The 20,203-nt window shown below is 38.5% G+C and overlaps 1 protein-coding gene across 1 annotated transcript in view; it reads right to left on the bottom strand.

The window, feature by feature from the left end:
* Positions 1-20,203, bottom strand: part of LOC309714196 (cadherin-18) — a 99,380-nt gene that overhangs the window by 44,251 nt on the left and 34,926 nt on the right. Inside the window, exons 3-4 of the mRNA XM_082546456.1 lie at positions 12,455-12,749; positions 8,197-8,316 (exon numbers count right to left, since the gene is read on the bottom strand). Of these exons, the coding sequence (XP_082402582.1) occupies positions 8,197-8,316; positions 12,455-12,749 (415 nt within the window). The remainder of the gene's footprint in view (positions 1-8,196; positions 8,317-12,454; positions 12,750-20,203) is intronic.

Genomic DNA, 20,203 nt, shown 5'->3' with positions numbered 1-20,203 from the left:
TCCAGGGGATCTTAGGTTAAACATCACCTGTCACACAGAGCAGTGGCTGAAGTCCCACAGAGTGCTAGTGAATTGGGATTCATTAGTAGTGAATCAACAAAAGCCTTGCCACACTTTAAATATCAAGACCAGAGTGGACAAGTACTATCTAAATATAAAGGCAGGCTTTATGAGGAAAAGGAATTTACTAAAAAAGGCATCCAGGATTTCCCCCAATGTGACTGTGTAATCTTAATGCAAGCTTTAACTTCCTAGGACCTGGCGTCCACATATGTGGACATCACATTTTGGGATGTCTAGACCAAAATAATACATTTTGCTCCACAAGGGCCTGATATCCAGTAACAAGGACATTATACTTTACTTTTTTTTACTAAACTTTTAAGCAGTTTTTTGGTGACATGCTTTCAAGCATAATAATGGATTGCACTTAGCGCTTTTCGAGACCTCCAAAGCACTTTACAATTCCGCTATTCATTCACACACTGGTGGAGGCAAGCTAGCTACAGCTTCCCTGGGACAGACCGACAGAAGCAAGGCTACCATATTGCGCCATCGGCCCCTCTGGCCATCACCAGTAGGCAGTAGGGTGAAGTGTCTTGCCCAAGGACACAACAACCAAGACAGACAGAACTGGGGATCGAACCGGCAACCTTCCAGTTACAAGATGAGCTTCCCAACCCCCTGAACCATGGTCGCCCGTGGTATTCTGCCAAATGCAGTCGTTGGAAGATGGCTGTGAAATTTAAACAATTCTCATGTTTCAATGTATGCCAAGAAAGAACACCCCATACCATTAAACTGCCAGTGTTGGCAATCTGAGCCATTGATACCCTATCATCTGATTATTGCAGCATAAATTGACACTCATTAGACCAGGCAACATTTTTCCAAACTTCTATTGTCCAACTTTGGCGAGCCAATGAGAATTTCCTGTGCTAAGCTAACAGGTTTGGACATATTTAGCATTCAGAAATGCTCTTCTGCATACCTTGGTTGTAATAAGTTGTTATTTGATTTACTCTTGACTTCCTATATGCCTGAAGCCAATCTCCTCTGACCTCAGGCATCAACAAGGCATTTTGCCCAGCAAACTGCCACTAACTGGATGTTTTGTCTTTTTTGTCTTGCAGGTAAGTCCCAGTAGAACAGCAGTTTCTGTCTGTCTGGCACCAACAACTATGTAACACTCAAAGTCACTTAAATCACCTACCTTCCCCATTCTGATGCTGGGTCATCTGGACCATAGCTGCATGCATCAGTGCATTGAGTTGTTACCATGTTACCAAGTGATTAGATATTTGAGTCAACAAGCAGTCATTGTACATAATTAATAACCATTCTATGGAATGTTTAAATTGGGCATATGTTTTACATTATTATTATTATAAAATAATAAAAAAGACATTAAATAATTAAATATAATGACTAACATATTTCACATATAAAATATATTATCAGAGAGGGTAGAAACACAATGTTTGTCTTTTAAGCCTCTCCAGGAGATGAAAATACTCCAGATTTTTATTGAAAAGCTTTCATTAGAGCACAAGCATTTTATTCTTGTCACAGTGTTCTTTTCAAATGCCAGATCTCAGCATGGCTCTGCTGCTTTTCTTAGTTTTAAAACTAATCAAAGCGCTTGCAGCCATTTTCATGTAATGATGCGAGCTTTGCAAACTCTATTGGAAGGCCTTTGTTATTAACTGCAGTCTTGGCATTACTTAACCTGGGGTCCTTGAGACACACAGACCTTGGCAAGTGGCCATGCTTTCCATTAAAACCACACCAAGACAGACGATCTGACCTTTCAAGTCTCTTATTACCCCTTTACTCATGAGGGTGCATCGCTCCTCAGCAATATTTCACGGCAGTGGTTTTAAGAACAATGAGCAAACACGAAAGTATGAGGTTTTCTTCTTTTACTATGGGAATTCCACTGGTATTCACAATAATGAGGATGGACAACTATCAGACATTTAAAATCAAACAAGCAAATGACATAACACCTTCTGCAACGTGTGACCATTCTTTCACAGCTGTTGCAATGCATTTATTGTAGTAATGTACAATCAGCGAACTGCATTCAGTATTAAATAAAAGTCCCATAACAATACAGAAAAGGCGATGAGGGTATTCTTCAGAAAGTGCAAGTACCTGAAAGGTATGTCAGTACTTTGACACAAAGATCGCACCCCTGAACTCCCTATCCTGACCATTTCTGAGCTGTAATACCTCAGAAAGTCTCTGCTAAATCTCAGTGGAGCTCGTCAGTTAATTTAGAAAATAATTGAGAAAGAGCTGACTTCCTTCAACCTAGGCCCATTTGACACAGTGAGGTGGTTAGCCTTTTCCTCAACCTCCCCAGTCTATTAGAGTTGATACCATCATACTATCCACCTCTTTGTCTGGCTGGAAACTTCTAAAGGAGGACAATCTCCTGGGTGAACAAAAAGGATTATAGGAGATTACTAAAGCGCTCTTCAATCTCCAGCTTCAGGAATCTTGGTTTTTTGCCCTTCGATGTTATCCCTGTGTGTCTGAACTCGAAGAGCATTTCCCGGAAAAAAAAAAGGTAGATAACTTCAGCAAAAGCCACTTGAATAATCAAAGATATCACACAAAAACACGGCTTCTTGTTACTTTACAAACTTTTCTCTCTGTTTATATATCAGTCCATCTATCTAACTGTGAAAAACTGATTGGGCTGCTCAAGCCTACATCACAAATGACTTTCCCTGATTCAAGAGGTAAGACTTAATCCGTTAACGGTGAAAATGTCTTGATCTGTGTCAGCTCCATCAGTAAACTCGAACAGTCACAAATCCCAGATCAGCAGAGAAATTAGCCTATTTAAGATGCAAAGGGGACTTAGTGGGCCTGTACTGTGGTTTGTCTTTCTGTGTGTGTGTGTGTGTGTGTGTGTGTGTGTGTGTGTGTGTGTGTGTGTGTGTGTGTGTGTGTGTAAAAGTGAAGAAGGGTTAAGGGGCAAGACTCAAAAGGAACCACTTTGATGCCTCTGTGACAGATGCACTGTAGTAAAAACAGGAGTTACAACCCAACCACAGCATTAAAAGGATAAATGCTGTCACCATCTTTTGCTGACTTTTTGCTTACTAAATTTGCTGGCTTGCAGTTTTGTGATTTCCAAACCATGCAATCAAGCAAATCCATTGCAGTGAATGTTCTTAACAGAGTTAGCAAGTCGCTAAGCTTCCAACATCAGACTATCAATATTTCTTAAAAAGTTCAACAGCACTCGGATAAAAAGGGACAGAGCCATCACAGAGAAATATGTGTCAGATGCACACCCATGCAGCATTTTGGACTCTTTCTCTGCAGTGATTAACATTCACTCAGCAGAAAGCAGTTCAGTCTGTCTGTCTAATTCTCTGTTGTCCTTGTGCTTCATCTCTTCTGTTTGACCCAAATCCCCAGACAAGTCACAACAAACGCAGCAGGTAGGGGTTTCCAGGTCCTTCCTCAAAGGGCACCTTGACATGATTTGTGACTCGTATTGGAAACTTTTAACCGCCAAATGTTTTTAAAATGTTAGTTTTACAGATGTCCATATAATGCATCACTTCTGTAAATGTTATCTAACTCTATAGCCTTCAGTAGATAGTCCAGTGTCAAGGCTGGAATTAAGATAAAACATCTAGCCTGCCTTTGCTCAAGGGTAAAATCCACTTACCGGCAACTGTAAAGTTCAGTTAATAATATGGTACTCTCCAGAAAAAGTGTAGGCGACAAGCAGAGACAGCATGAAAGCTGCTGTAGTTTGAAGTGGAAAAGAGGAAAGAAGAAAATAATAAGAATAATCCAGTGAATTGGTGAGTTTAAAAGTGCCGGTAGACAATTTGCATGTTTCCCCCTGCAGAAGTTGTTGTCTTCTCATTTACCTCTTGGCAACAATTTAATATGTTTCGAAAAATGTCAAATATCAAAGCACTTCTTTTTTGTTAAATCCATTTCTAGGAAAATGCTATATATAATAATTCCATGCACACACACAAAAAAAAAAATCGCATTGTTTTAAGAGTGTTGAAGTTAGCAACGCACGGGGTAATCACTGATAAGCTTGTGTACACTTCTAGAATATGTGATGCTGTTGTAGCGTGCTGCTGCAGAGTCTCCGTGCATCAATTTCTGACAAGTGAATAATATAACACACCTCTAAATTACATTTGCTTTGTATAATACCAGGGACACCGTGTACATTTGGCTCTGCATAAATACTATTTACATTATTCGCACATTTATTGGCAAAGTTTAAGCTAGCATGCAATCATATTTCTAGCAGCAGTCTGTTTAAAGTACACATTTGGTAGCAATGTCAGTGTTACTTTAATATACATACATATATGTCTTTTGATTATCTGTGAAACTGTTATTTAAGACAATTCATAACATGTCTTGGAAACGCTTGGTTTCACAGTAAATAATGTTAAAATCATGACAGTGTCCATGGGCTAATTCAGTCATTACCTTTTTTCTTTTTCTGCTTTAGCAATCTCCTCTTTACTTACTCTTTTATTAAACCGGTATCATCGTAATTAATTATATCAGTAAGACAGACTGCCGGGCACCTTTAACCATTAAATCTGGTTCTCCTGTTCTGATTCTTCAAGCTTACAAGGACTTAATGAGCTTTATCCAGATGTCAGATCCTAAATATTGCACATACTGGTGAATTGAAATGGTTGTGATAGAAATATTATTCTGTCAAACACTGTCATTATCTGCACTGACAAATCAGAGCATTTAAATTGCACATCATATCGCTAGAGTAGGCAAAAACCCTATTATGTTATATACAGTATGTGCCTGCATACAAATTTACTATTTTCTATGCAACATGGGAAAAATTACAAATGAAAATGGATTCTGTGGCCTCGTTTTTTGTTTTTTTTCCTGCACACACTGTCCCCTCTGGCCTTCCATCATTACCAGTTGTATCAGTATTATTTATAGGCAAATTTACAACCTAGGAACTGTTCATTCTTTTACTTGAAGTACCTTCTCTTCTGTTTCTACACTGCAGAGACTGTGGACAATTTTAGCTCCTTTTGTCAGGGTAAGTCCCAGCACAAAGGAACCTTTGAGTGACCCAAATGTACGGGCGCTTCAGCACATCTGTCTCATCAGTCTGTGACTGACCTTGAAATGCACAGTGTAAAACAGAATTGGACCACGGTTAGGTAAATATCTCAGATGTTTATTTGTGTTTTAATATCTGGTATGTACGAAACTCTAGAAAGAACAAAACATCAGTTTGACACCACGTCCTTCACCAAATGCTTTGATATACTGGTTTCTTGATACCAATGTTTTATGTGTTGTATCCACAATTTTAAATGCATCACACTCTTAGAATCAGTGACCTACAGCTGTAGGATTAAAACGGTTAAAGAAAGCCTTTTTTCATATTATAACTATGTGTGTTAACCTTTTTAAAAATGGTGAAGTAACAAACATAAATGTAAACCAATGTCAAGCTTGACTGTTTCAGGAAGTGTTTAAAGCTTTATGGGATGTTATAAATTAAGCTAACAGTTAATTTGCAGTTAGCACTGCGACAGACGGGCAACCTGTCTGAAGTGTACCCCGCCTCTCACCCTCTGGTAGCTGCGATAGGCTCCAGCCCCTCCGTAACCCTAATAAGGTTAGGCGGAAACAAATGGATGGACTTAATTTGCAAATTAGATCAAGTAATCCTTTTTGAATAGCTGAAAGATTTCTTTTTTCACTTGAAAAGCTTACATAAACTAAATAATACATCCAGGAATGGTTGGTTTGTTTGTTACTTGAGGGTTTTTTGGGAAATCCGAGTCCTAAAATATAAATGTTTTGGCAGTATATACATGATATTTCTGATTACTGAAAGGCATAAAGTACCCCACAGCAACAACCGCAGGTGCCCTTTAGTTTGATCAGGGACATTAAGGTAAAGTAATTTTATTTAATCAGACAGCTGCAAGACATTAAAAATTACTTAATTGGATACACAAATGCTTCAGGAGCTGAAACAACAATTTTTGAATGCTTTGCTAAGACAACCTGTAATGTCAGCATTTTGTCCTCCTCTGAGGTTGAAAAGAGTAATGCACTGTAATTGTGGTCAATTTAGCATTTAACACAATTCATCCATCTCATAACACAAGTGGTTGGGATGATAATGTTAAAACCACTGTGCTCGGGAGAAAGCACAGGTAAAACTGTTCACTTTGTTTCTTAGTGAGGATTTGGGTCAAGTCTGAGAAAATCCTTTGGGTATTCCCTCAATGCCATATGTGCAGGCCAAATGCTATTATTCCCCTGTCCTTAAGTGATCTTTCTGTCTACCTCATGAGTCTTGTAAAATCTATCACTGCTGTATCAGGCCACCAGACCAAGGTCAAATGGGAAGAGGTGCGTGTGTGTATGTGTGTGTCTGTTTGTCTTTGTCTGTATGTTCTTGTAATCTTGCTACTAATATGTGTTTCCCATGACAGCATCTCTGCACTTTAAGCATAGTGGGAGCCAGGTACATGAGGCTAGGAGAGGGTGTAAGCAATCTAATGCACTGTGAGACAGATGCAGAAGCAGCTTCATTTCCCCATTGTGGCACTCAAACGTGGCAGCATGCCAACTCCAACAGCTTTAAGACTTGGACTTGGCATATTAAAGACCACATGCAAGAGTAACCTGCACATTTTCCACTGACCGCTGAAGGCCCTTGTCCTAATTTGAGGGAGGAGAGCGGTTTGCTAGTGGCAAAATCAAAAGCCAACTCGTATAGATTAATACGTGTAGGTGGAACAGCGCTGTGCAGAGTGTGCAGCTGGAAAAGCCTTCGATCGCATCCCCACCTCCTCCTCTGCACCCTATGCTGAATTACAATGAAGACAAGATGCCTAGTCAGCTCAAGCAAAACAAGCCATCTGATGTGTCAAAAACACTCTGCATATGGAAAAAGGAAAAGGAAATCACTGGTGATTAATCATTGTTATGCCTCCAAGCTGGCGGCAATCATGCCTAAAGAGAGCTTTTTTTTGTACACTTGTCCATACATATGTTGATCTGTACATCCCATTTTCGTGAACATGTTGTCTCAGGAATGGTTAAGAGAAAATCCTTATGCTTTATGCCATGTGGACTCAAGGGTGAACTAATTATGGGTAAAGTTCACTGTGATCCCATCAAATGTTATTTTGGTGGCAAATAATGTCACAATTTTACAAAAGCTGTGACAAAATTTCAAAATCGCAAAAGTTAGTTCTGTAGACATATGAATTTAAAGTGCCAGTGTCTATCTGGCAGAGGCATACCTCAAAAACGTGACTTAAATAGAAAGCTACGAATCCAGTAGCTGGGAGGATCAAATATGCTACATTGCACGAGAGAGCCAATTTTCATTCAAAAATCGGCATTGCTTCTGAATCACCACACCCTTGTGAAATTGCTCCATCAATCCCCACTGCCTTTTCCCTCGAGGCAAATCCAAAATATTCAGCAATTTATTTGTGTTGCTAATTCAGCAAAGAATTCATGTTTTACATGGGCGGTATGGTCTCACAGGGACCAATACTTGTTCCAGACAGCAATGAATCAATTCCTACAAGTAGAGTGTTGTTCATGTTAACCAACAGCAGCAGGAGCAACAGAGGCAAGCGTGCAAAACGTCAGACATGTATGCACATGCACAGTCCTCCGTGCTTTTTTACATTATATAAAAGTTATATATGTCTTGCACTTTAGATGCTTTATTAACATTTAATAGATTCTATTAGCCTCCCTGGACAAAAAATAGATTTTAAAAAACACTGAGCGCTGCCTGCTGTGCGGCCCCCACCAACCCCTTTCAAAAAAGGTAAGAAACAATGGCTTCTGAAGGCATCTCAACAAATGCCTCCTTTGACCCCTGAGGAGTCAGTTATTGCTCACAAAAAGTGGATCGCATGCTCAACAATACAGCAGTTGCACTGTATGAGCAGTCCATAACTCTGCTGTGGCTGCTTTAGCTTTTACGATATGAGACGTGCTGCAATAACAGAACAGGATGTTCCACTGTGAGAAGCAAAGACTTCACAGCATGAGGCACACATCATTTTAGGAGATCGACATCAAAGTTATACCTCCCATTTATAACTCATTGTTACCATGCTTTCAAGAGCATGGATGCATTTTTTCCCCAAGCATGCAGTTATACCATACCTGTTTTGGGGTCAACAGAGAAATATGGCTGTCCTTGTAGGATACTGTAGACTATTCTGGCACTGTTTCCATAGGTGGGGTCGTCCGCATCGGTTGCTGTGACTTGCAACACAGATGTGCCTTAAAAAACAAACAAACAAACAAACAAAAATCCAGCACATTAGTCTTGTTGTTTCTTTAAAAGGTTTACAAATGTTAATGCAACTATGAGTTATGGCTACTTTCAGCTGCTTCTTTGCCACAAGAGGTCACCACAGCGGGCAGCTCCACATGTTTGATTTGGCAGTTTTATCCTTGATGACCTTCCTGCCACAACCCAAGCTATAACTGTGCAATTGTTTTTTTTAACAAATAGATTCATGTAAAAAAATTATTTCCATGTAAAATAATAATAATAGTAATTTGAATATGGGATAACAGTGCTAGATTCAGAATGATATGATATGATATTTAAAATGCTGGGCATTTCTTAACTTATCCATAAATTCTGAACTATTGTTGCAATAAATAAAGAAATGAATCTAAATAAAAAAAAAATCTTGCCTGCAGAATGTCATGAGCTATGTCATGTCATGTAAAAAGATCATTTGTGTTTCCGATTACGCTTGAATGGGAAATTTTTTATTTATTTTTTTGTTATTTAGAAATTAAACACTTGGAGTGTTACTCATTACAAGGTTCATTAACTCATTATAATTACTTGATGAGTAGACTGTAATTGGACTACAGGCTAAAACATTATTTAATGTATATGTATGTGTATTTAGAGGTAGATCTAGAGGCATGCAGATAGATAAAGTATAAATATCTTAAGGCATCTGGACACTTGCTTTCTTGTGCTCCTTAGAGAATTAAACTATATTAAACAAGAAAACTGAAAAAGGGAAACTCACTCTACTGTGTCCCACCAAATATGATTTATTTTTTCCTTGGAATCCTGCTGGAGCAGAGGAAAATGCCAGCCATAATGAAGCGTGTACCTCACAGTATGCTTGTGTACTCTCAGCCTCGCAGCGGAAATTGTGCCGGGAATTATTTGGACTTCATCACCTCTGGGATTGCTCTGGAAACTCAACTGGTTCTAAATCATCTGTCAATTAAAACTTATTAGAACATGATTTAACTGACAGACCTTAGCTTGTTTCGTGTTACAGGCATAAGCAACGTCTCTATAAATCGTAGCAGAAACGACAAAACAGCTTTACTCTGCTTTCTATTTGGTGTTTGCGTGTATGTGTGTGGGTAATGTTTTGCTGTAATATCCCAGTAGAGACTTTAAACTGACTGCAAACGGAGCCATGCAGACTGGACCAGACTGCGTTTTTTGAGGGTAAAGACTTCATTTCAGGATTACGTTTAGAATTAATGTTCAGGTTAGATTCTAATTTATGGTGGTTAAGGTAGGGTTAAGGGGCTAAAGGCTGCATTATATGAGGGAGTGTCCCCACAGGAATAGCATATATAATGTTTTTGTGTGTACGGCTGCTGGAAGAGGCAGTAACGGGTTCGTGTTAACGCATATTCTGAGTGATAATGCACTCATTATGCTGCCCTAATACACTGTACAGTGTGCTTGGCTTTGCTCACAACGCACTTCAACTCAAGTGTTCAAGTACTCAGTGTATATATGTACCGTATATTTACAGTTATTAACTTGATGAGTTCTGATTGTACTCAGCAGAAAATGAACACTTAAATCTCATTTCTAAAAGAACAGAGAAGTTAAATGGAAATCTGTTTTTTTTTTCAGGACTTTTAAGGTCACTGTGCCTTCATTTCATGTTACAGTCTTCCAAGGGATTAACACTTTTACACCACAAATAGCTGGTGGCTGCTTAACCATCATGTCTTACACAACCACTCTAACTAAAGTGGAGGCTGGAAACTTTTACCAGCTGAACTATGGAAAACATTGCTTAACCTAAACCCTGTTTACAATTTTTACATCTAATTTCATTACCTTATTTAAAGATTTTAGCAATATTTCTGTCATACGGGACAACAAATTAACTTTAAAGGGATAAAGGCTCGTCTGACTGTGAAACTGGATAATGAGGTTACCAGTAGATTATTCTCACGTCTCTTGTGTTAGCTTCTTTCCTAGTTTGGGATAAATTAACTTGAAATGTGAAAGCAAAAACAACATGTGCTACAAGTACATTAGAACAAAATGTATCTGTGCTTTCTCATAGATAACAGCATCTACTGGAAATAGCAAGAGATAAAAAAAAAAAAATAAGTCAAATGCGTGCAAGCATTACATTTTATTATGCTCATTAAGAGTTTAAGACTTACCTGATTGTGAGATTCTGCTTAACATTCTTATCAATAAGATTTATATTCCCAATAACACGCATTTAATCTAAACTATTCATTTAAACAGGGGGCTATCCAAGCCTTTGGGTTTTGAAACCACTAACTTTTCCCTTTAAAGAAAAGAGCAACTATAACTCCATCTCAAGTGGGAAAGATAAAGCAGGAAATTGATACTCCTTTCATCTTGTACTCAAAATATAACTGTTCAATTAAATAAAAGGAATGAAACAGTTGGACAACCTGGAGCATGCCCAGCTGATCAATTTAGACAGGAAAAAGAACATCACAACCAATTAGTTGCTATACTCCAAGACAGCCCTTTCCCACACTTGGGAGCTCCGGTATTGACAAATGCAGGGGGATTAGCGCTTTAGAGTGTGATGACAGTTGATTGTTACAGCCGATTTGATGCTGCAGATGCCAAACCAAAGAGGAATTACTTTAATGGACATGAGCAAAAGAGAGGGTGGGGGGGAAAAAAGGCTAATTATTTTCCTCTTCACAGTCCTTGATTTCCTCCCTTGGGTCATCAATGGTGATTGATTCTTATTGTGTAACCGATGACGAAGTTTGCAGCGAACATGGGAACTTTAGAATAAGAAGTCTTGTTAGAACTAAACTAAGGATGCCAATACAGAAATTAGTGCTGTTTTCATTAACCTATAATGAATTAATTTGTGCTGACGATTACAGCAACTGCTGAATTTTTTTTAATTACGACCGTTTCATGTGGAGTTTAAAACATGTGTAAGGGGAAGACTCTCCCTTTAATGTACTTAAAACTGGACCCAAAAACCTAATGATAGTCTGTAAACAAGGTATCACAGCATAGAGTGCTAAAGCACACTCTCAAAAGAGATTAAGGCATGCGCCTGACACTTCTGAGAAAGAAATATACTGACTAGAAATATATGTTCATGAGGCCTGCCATGAATAATCATGAACACAACCAGGAAGATATTGACTGTTTATAAAGAGGGAGCGTACAGGTCTGCTGGGGTTTGCATATTTAATTTCTTTTATCACATTTCCGTCTCGCTCCTGCATGGAGCTGATGAAGTTATTAATTTTCTGTTTAAAGAATTTTCCAGTAACTCAGGAGATTCCTTTAGACAGATGGATAGAAATGGAATGTTTTCAACAAACTGTCAGCGCCAAGAATTTATTATCACATTGTATACCGAGTAAAATTGCTCTGACAGCAGTTTGTCTACCATTTGGACAACCTACATATTTTGAAAGAGTGTTGTGAAATATTAGAGTAACGTTTTTGAGCTATTGTGTCTTGAAGCAGAATCCACTGGACTGAGAAAATGGTGGCTATTGTTCACACAACCTAAAAACAGAACAAGAGAGTAAAGACATACAACATCGATGTTCGCCACAAGATGCTATGCGTATGGGACGCTGTCTCGGTGGAGGTGGATAGAGGCTTTACTTTTCTCCGTGATATGGAAGACTTCACTGTCTCAATGGCGGGGATTGCTGCAGAGCCACTATTGAGTGCTTTGTAAAGACCTGCCCACCAGGGACGGAAACCATCGCAGCAACCAGAAAACAAAGATGAGAAAGAGGACTTTGCTGGCTTACAGAACATCAAACATTCTGGAGAACATTATCGCAGAGGACAAACCAGAATGCTGCATGGGGTAATGACATATTTGATAGTGGTTCTTCACACTTATATCTTTAAATCCATCTTGTTGGAGCTTTGGGTTGTACTTTAGTGTGTAAAGGCAAAGATCTAACTGTAATTTATTGTTTTGTTTTACGTTTTTTTCTTTTTTTTAAGATGATGGATTAAAAAGGATTATAAACATGAAGAAGATTTGAAAAGCAACAAAAGTTTTTCATCTCTCAAACCATTCAAATGGAGGCTTACTGCTATTGGCAGTAGAGAACAATCACTTGAAGGTCCAGTATATTTTGAAGAGCTACTCACCCACTTCAGACATCTCAGGGACCGAAGCTACAAAGGGTCCATCTGGAAATTTGGGTGCATTGTCATTGATGTCTTGTACTTTGATGATGAATTCTGACTTTGGTTCCAGGGCCTCCTCTGTGTTACGGTCCAATGCTTGCGCATGGAGGACATAATGTGTTTTCCGCTCCCGATCCAAGCTCTTAGTGGCATGAATATCCCCTGTCACCTCATCGATGATAAATATAGTCCCAGCTCCTTCGCCGCTCAGAATGTACCTGACAGATCCATCACCTTTGTCTGAGTTTGAGTGAAGCTGGAATGAAAAACAGACAAAGTGTGTGTGAATATGGAGAAAAAACAGTGCAAAGTCAAATTTCTTCTTAACAACTGCAAAATACCTGCAAGATAAAATTACTAAGGCACACTTAAAGTCTGTTTTAAGCTTTTCTCATTTTAATTACAACTTCATCATGAAATTAATTGGAATATCTGCAGATTTTGGTCTTAGTAACATGAAGGCTTTGGAGTCTTGGAAATGATCTGTAGAAAAACTGATAAAATACTGTTGAAAAATATTAAAATTAGTATTAGACTTGTAACATCTAACTTGAAAATCCTTTCTCTGGCTCGTGCTAAAGTAATGCATCCTTGGAGATTGAAGTTTTTGGGGGACAATCCTTCCAAAGCTGCTCTTCTTTCTCACCAGGGGAGAGAAGAAGAGAAAACCAAGCCACTTATTAAGCCATAATTGTTACCAAAAGGGTTAAGATTTTTATCCCCACAGCTCAGCAGGCGGTTAGATATGAATAACATTTTACTATTTTACAGAATGTCAAAAGAAGGATATAATGGTATTAAGATTCAGATTTGAACAATTTAATTTTTTCATCTTTAAGCAATAAAAAAGCATCTGGTTTGAGGGAAGATTTAGTCTATGGAGACACATAGATGTAGGCACGTATGCACTAGATAAATAATTTATATTAGTTGTAAAGACTAAATAGTAAGCAGCACAACACAAAAGGTGAAAGAACATAAACTCATACAAACTGATATTTTCAGTGGATCAGTGGAAAAGATTTCTCACATTAACTATTTTTAGCTGAGAAGTAATAAATCACAGTCACATTTCTGTTCAATGACAATTAGCAGCATCTGTCATAGCACTAAATTTTCACAGTCACCAACAGTTCCTAACAGAGGACCACAGAGGGTAAATCATAGACACGCTAAAGAAAAAACGTAAAAAAAAATCAGTATTTATTAAAAAATTGCAAACACAGACAAGAAACAAGCTGGGACTTGTTTGATTTGCAGGGGTGCAGCAGCAGTGTTTCCAGGGAGACACAAGTCAAAGCCTTAGATGCCTAAACTAGTTTGTCAACAAATAACCTTCTCCACTGACATATCGAGTTTGGGCTCAGCGATATGAAACTTAAAAACACTGAACGCAATAAAGAATTTCCTCAGTGCTTTGTCAGCTTAAGAATATCAACCTTTTTGTCCTTGAGATGGAACACACTCTCCCAAATTCAGTTTGACAAGGACCAAATGATGATAATGTACAGTATATGCAGTATTATAATACAAACCTAAACCAAATAAGATAGAAAACCCTCTGCATAGCACACCCTCTCAAACCACAGCAATTAGACCCATTTCCTAGATGAGATAAAGAAGCAGTAAGGCTCTCATAGAAACACTGGAGCAACATTACTGTGAAGCAGTTGCTTTTGTATTAGCACAAGACATTAATGAGAACTTTAAACCAATGGAACATAACTGGTACAAGTATTTAGCTTTCTGGCTGTATCATTTTACAAAGTAAGAGTCACAAAGGCTTATACTGAAAATCATTTGACAAAGAATTGTTTATTTCTATAAATAATTAAAGTGATTATTTTTAGTGTATATGAAAGTGTTGGTAATGTGCTATCAAGGATTTTTAATAAGTGGCCAGCTAGCAGCTTTGATTTTATTGTGGGGGGGGAAGAAAAAGGACTGGTGCAGCGTCTGAATTAGGACACAGCTAAAATGTTTTGAAGTGCAGAACTGAAGACAAGACAGCCCATTTTCAAAGTAACCTAAATATAGTAGCAATTCATCTTACCATTCAATTCATTGAGCGCATTTAGGAGTGCACTCGTTATTGACTAAGACTCATCATATTGTGTCTTTTTTGTGTTTGCTTTTTGCACCACAAGAAAAGCTGTATAACCTCCCTGTAACATGCAATAGGACATGTGATGTTAAAGCGCTGCTCTATTTTCACTTTCATGTGAGTAAAAGAAAAGCTGAATTAAAATAGCAAAGAAGGACACATAGTCTAAAATGTACAATCGTTATAGAATACACAGAGTTATTTAACATGTCCTCAGCAGAGGTCCTCTGGCCACATCTAATCAAAACCTGGACTAGCAAATAAATGACTAATTAGAAAGCTGCAGCTGGTTGCAGCCTGACTCTTGATGAGAGCTGACTGTCCTTTCTGTGGTAAATATCAAGCCTGTAATTAGATAAGCAGTCAAAGATCCTGTTGAATTAGGTGGTTAATCAGCTTCTTGATTGTACTAATATGAACCTACAAAGCAAGAAATCAGGATGTGTCCACATACTAGTGGACACAAGTTACTTTTCAGACATGATTTGACCCACTTTTAATTCAGTTCCAGCAATTTAGAAATATTAGCTTCAAGTGTTGGCTGTAGAAGGATAATCGAATCACCCAATATATTAAATAATTCAAACATAGAGAATTACAGATATTACTTAACAGTTCAATTCTATATCTTCAACATGCACGTATTCGCTTCTATCAAGCAGCACTCTGCTCCAGCTCATAAACAATTTTGCCTCCAGTCAGACTGCTAATTTAGCCATTGACTTGTTTTGAAGGAGTTAATATATTATGCTTGGCAAAAGCACAAGCCAATGATGCACATGGTGATGATTGCCTTCCAAAATCTATGGATGACGAATGATTGTTAACAGGTTGCGGGTCGTTACATAAACACCATAGGCTCAAAGTACAGCAGCTGAGAATAAAACAATAAGACAATGAACGTTTAAATCAAAGGAGTTTAATGAGCAATAAGGATGCCTGCTCAGTATGGTAAGTGGTCTTGACTCATCTTCATGATAGACATGTAGCACATGCAATGCCTTTGATAAATAGTCTGTCCATTTTGATCATCAACATGTTCAAGCTCCCCAACCTTCTCTGCTAACAAATATGGTCTCTTCAGCATTTTTAGAGTTTCTCTAGTCCATTTACCTTGCTGCCTTAGAAGACACGGTTCTGCTATAAAAAGTAAATCACAACCATAGGTGTTCAGCAAAATATAACTGAGGTAAATTTTCCCTTCATTACATTTAATATTTCAGAGTTTATAACATTTACTCATCGGCCACTTTTTGCATCTGTACAACTGCTTGTTAATGCAAGTTGATTTCCAGCTTGGCAGCAATTCAGTGCATTTAAGAATGTAGACATAGTCAACACGATGTGCTAAAGTTCAAACTGAGCATCAGAATAAGGGAAACAGTGGATTTACATGACTTTGAATGTGGCATGGTTGTTTGTGCCAGTGTTTATGGAGAATGATCTGAAAAAGAGAACGTATCCAGTGTATGGCAGTTTTTTGTTGATGCCAGAGGTCACAGCTGATAGAAAGGCAACAGTGAATAATACACAACTTGTTAAACTAAAGTATGCAGAAACGCTTCTCTGAATGTAGAGCAATGGGAAATGGAAGCACAGGAGCTACAGTTGTAGAAAACCACACCATGCGCCACTCCTGTCAAATGAGAACTGCTAACAATTTGCAAAGATTGAAAAAAAAAATGTCGCCTGGTCTGACGAGTCTTGATTTCTGCTGCAACTTTTGGATGGCAGGGTCAGAACTTGGCACGACATGAAAGGATGGATCCATCCTTCTGGGCATCAACAGTTCAGGCTAACAGTGGTGGTATAATGGTGCAGGGGATAATTTCTTGGCACACTCTGGGCTCCCTATTCCCTCCTTATTCCCTCCCTAAACAATATTTTAAACACCTCAGCCTACCTGAGTATTGTTGCTGACCGTGTCAGCATTCTGACAGCTGCTTCTAACGAGATAAAAAACCATGTCCCAAAGCTCAAATCTTCTCAAACTTGTTTGTTGAACATGACAATGAGTTCACAAATGCCTTCCACAGTCATCAGCTCTCACTCCAGTAGAGCACCTTTGGGATGTGGTGGAACAGTAGACTTGCATTATGGATGTTCAGCTAACAAATCTGCAGCAACTGCATGACACAGTCACAATAGACCAAAATCTCTAAAAAATGTTTCCAGCACCTTGTTGAATCTGTACCAAAAAGAATGAAAACAGTTCAAAAGATGACCTGGAATTAGCAAGGTGTATGTATTAAAGTGAGAGGGTGTGAGTGGACTTGATCCTCATGTGAAAAGATCAGCTTTTCAAATGTATTCATGTTCAAAAAATAGCCCCGTCCCTTCATTTTTGTCCCTTCATTTTGTTGATTTGGATGAATTCTGGGTGAATCATAACATTGCTGTAGGTAACCATCCATTATACCATAAACAGAAATAAATAGTTTCTAAACATAGAGGTGGACTTTCAAACTTTTTTCCCCTAGATATTATTTTTCCCTTCCAGGCCACAGGTGATCCAAATCACCCAAATGTCGAGTAATTTTACAAAATCTGCCTACTTTGGGGTTTAAATCAACATTATTTTAAAAAGTCTGATAACCTATTTAATCGTAAATACCGTGAAACTTAATAGACTTTACCCAGGACGGTACCCTGACTTTACCACTGTCCCTTTATGGTCCCCATCACTGCTATTAAGGGGGACATTTATACTTCACATATTTCCTCCCCTAACTGTACCAAAACAAGCTTGTGGCAATTTGCTGTCACACTATTTTGAAAACTAGGCTTTATTTCTCTGCAGTGGGTGCTTCCACTACATTCCGCCTTCAGTGTTGGAATATTTTATTTATACTTCATTAATTTTGATCACACGGAAAATTTCATGACATCCTGCCTTAATGCAATTAGTGTCAATTTTGTTAAACCACAGAGCGGGCTTGATGTGAACTTAGCATACATCAAGACCATGTGTGGCAATCCAGATGATGGGGGATTGAAAATGATGGCAATGTCCAAGTCTTGCAGTAAATAATAAATGAAAATACATGACAATCTTTCACAAATGCTGCCAGGAAAGGTCCAAGAATTTATGAGGAAGGTGAAATATAACCTCTAAACCTTGTTGTTTTGATATCTCTGCACAAAATCTTTGAGGAATTCTTTTCATCCACAGGCCATCAAAACAGGATTGTGTTTATCTCTCTGCCTCTACTGGTGACTATATTAAAGACTAGTCGAATAGATGATTGGCATGTGGCTGGCAGCTGGAAATGCATTTCTGAGGAGTTTAAAGAGATCAACAGAGTCTGGAGCTCTAAAGCTGCATAGCGAAAACACTCCAATGTCAAAGAAAACCAACCTTGTGCTTTCATCATATGCCCACAGGAGCAACCCGGTATCTATAGCGTATCTTCACTTTCTTTTGTCAACATGCTGTATATTTTCACAGTTTGGGCTACGTAGACTCATTCTTGAGAGTGGCTTGCAACTGTTTGTGTTCACAAGCTAATTGGTACTCAGAGCCAACCAGTTTACTTTTGGTACTGTCAAGCCAATTACAGGAAGAGAAGAGATTTGAGGAAGAGAGGGATCCTCCAACCTGAAAGAAATCTGCAGCTAGAACATAAGTTCTGCAACATTAAACATGGATTTTACTCATTGTAGTCATGCTGGAAAGCATAATAAAGTTAATGGGTCAGACGTAATCAAACTAAAGCTGTAACTTATGATTACAGTAACAGAATCGCCCATTTAGTCTGTCAGAGTTGATGACAAATAGAAATTCTCAAATTACAAATTATGAGTTACTAAAGCATGATGTGAAAAATTGCACCCGCAAATTACAATAACTGAGCAGCACACGAACAATTTCTTCTACACCTGCATATAACATTTAACCAGGAAACATATTTGAAATGTGTTTTCCGCGAGTGTCTTGGGATGAGACTGGCAGCATAATCTTGGCACATTTTTTGATGGTGGGAGAAACCACGGCGCCCTGTGTAACTCATGCAATCCTGGGTAGCATATAAATGCTCCACACTGACGAGCCCTGTCAGATTACCAGCTGACTACCAGCCTTTGAAAGGGTTCACATTAACAACTGATCAAAATAATCAAATAGTATAGTATTTGCAGTATTTTTCTTTTCTTTTGCTTATTTTTGATTTGTTTTTGTTGTAATATAAGATTGCTGTGTTGAGTTATAGCTGGTTTAATTATATTTATTGTTGCTAATCTTGCACTATGTGCAATTGGTAAATGGCCTGTATTTATATAGCGCTTTACTAGTCCCTAAGGACCCCAAAGCACTTTACACATCCAGTCATCCACCCATTCACACACTCACACACTTTTCACTTTTCACACAATTCTTCTGGTGTATTTATTAAATCTTTACAAGTAGAATTAATTAATAAGAGGGTCACACAGTTATGTAGCCTTACAAATGTGGTTTCATACTTTACCCTCCCTTTAAAAGGACCCTGTCTAACAAACCCTGTCTAAATATGTGGACAGCACCTGTCTTTCTATGTAGATGTCCCTGAACACACCATGGCAAAGCTCAGCTGAAGTAATCAGCTGATTTGGCATATCTGGTCTGGGGAGCCAGGATAAAAGCCACTCCAGCTCATTTAGCCTTCTCTCTCCCTCTGTGGCTTTCCATCTGCGACTGTTCATTCTTTGGTGATTTAATTTAGTTCATGCTCCAAAATGCCCCACAACTCACCATGCTCACATACATACATACACTTAATGGTAGCAATATTTCTGATGAGTACGTGCCACATTTAAACTGATTTTTATCGTTAGGTTCAAAGAAATTGTGTACCCAAAAATGTTACAACAACAAAACTAATTTGTAACATTTATTATTATTATTATTATTATTATTATTATTATTATTATTATTATCATCATCATCTGCTATAATAATTAAGTTACTGGACCCATCCATCCATCCATTCGCTTCCGCTTATCCTTTTCAGGGTCGCGGGGGGCGCTGGAGCCTATCCCAGCTGTCATAGGGCGAAAGGCGGGGTACACCCTGGACAGGTCGCCAGGCTGTCGCAGGGCCAACACACAGGGACAGACAGCCATTCACACTCACATTCACTCGCACATTCACACCTAGTGGCAATTTGGATTAATCAATTAACCTATCCCCACAAGCTGCATGTCTTTGGATGGTGGGAGGAAGCCGGAGTACCCGGAGGGAACCCACGCAAACACGGGGAGAACATGCAAACTCCACACAGAAAGACCCCGGCCTGATGGTGGAATTGAACTCAGGACCTTCTTGCTGTGCGGCAACAGTGCTAACCACCATGCCACCGTGCTGCCTGTTACTGGACCCTCTCATCATATCTAATTTAAAATGGCTGAAAAAAAAGAGTTAAGTGTAAAAAGTTTCATAACTTCATATAAATTAACGGGAGAGCTTTAAAAATTCACTTAGTAACACTGGCACCAGGGCCTTGGTATTTACAGTCAATAAATAAAACCACTGCTGTGTTTAAACTGTGCAAAGAAATATTTCATACACAAATATGTGATCCCTCAATAATTTCTTACCTGATTTTACTTATAGTCTGAAAACCAACAAC

This window comes from Aulonocara stuartgranti (assembly GCF_965226115.1).
Source record: "Aulonocara stuartgranti genome assembly, chromosome: 9".
Lineage (NCBI taxonomy): Eukaryota > Metazoa > Chordata > Actinopteri > Cichliformes > Cichlidae > Aulonocara > Aulonocara stuartgranti.
Note: the sequence above shows the minus strand (reverse complement) of the source record. Positions and strands in the feature narration are given on the sequence as shown.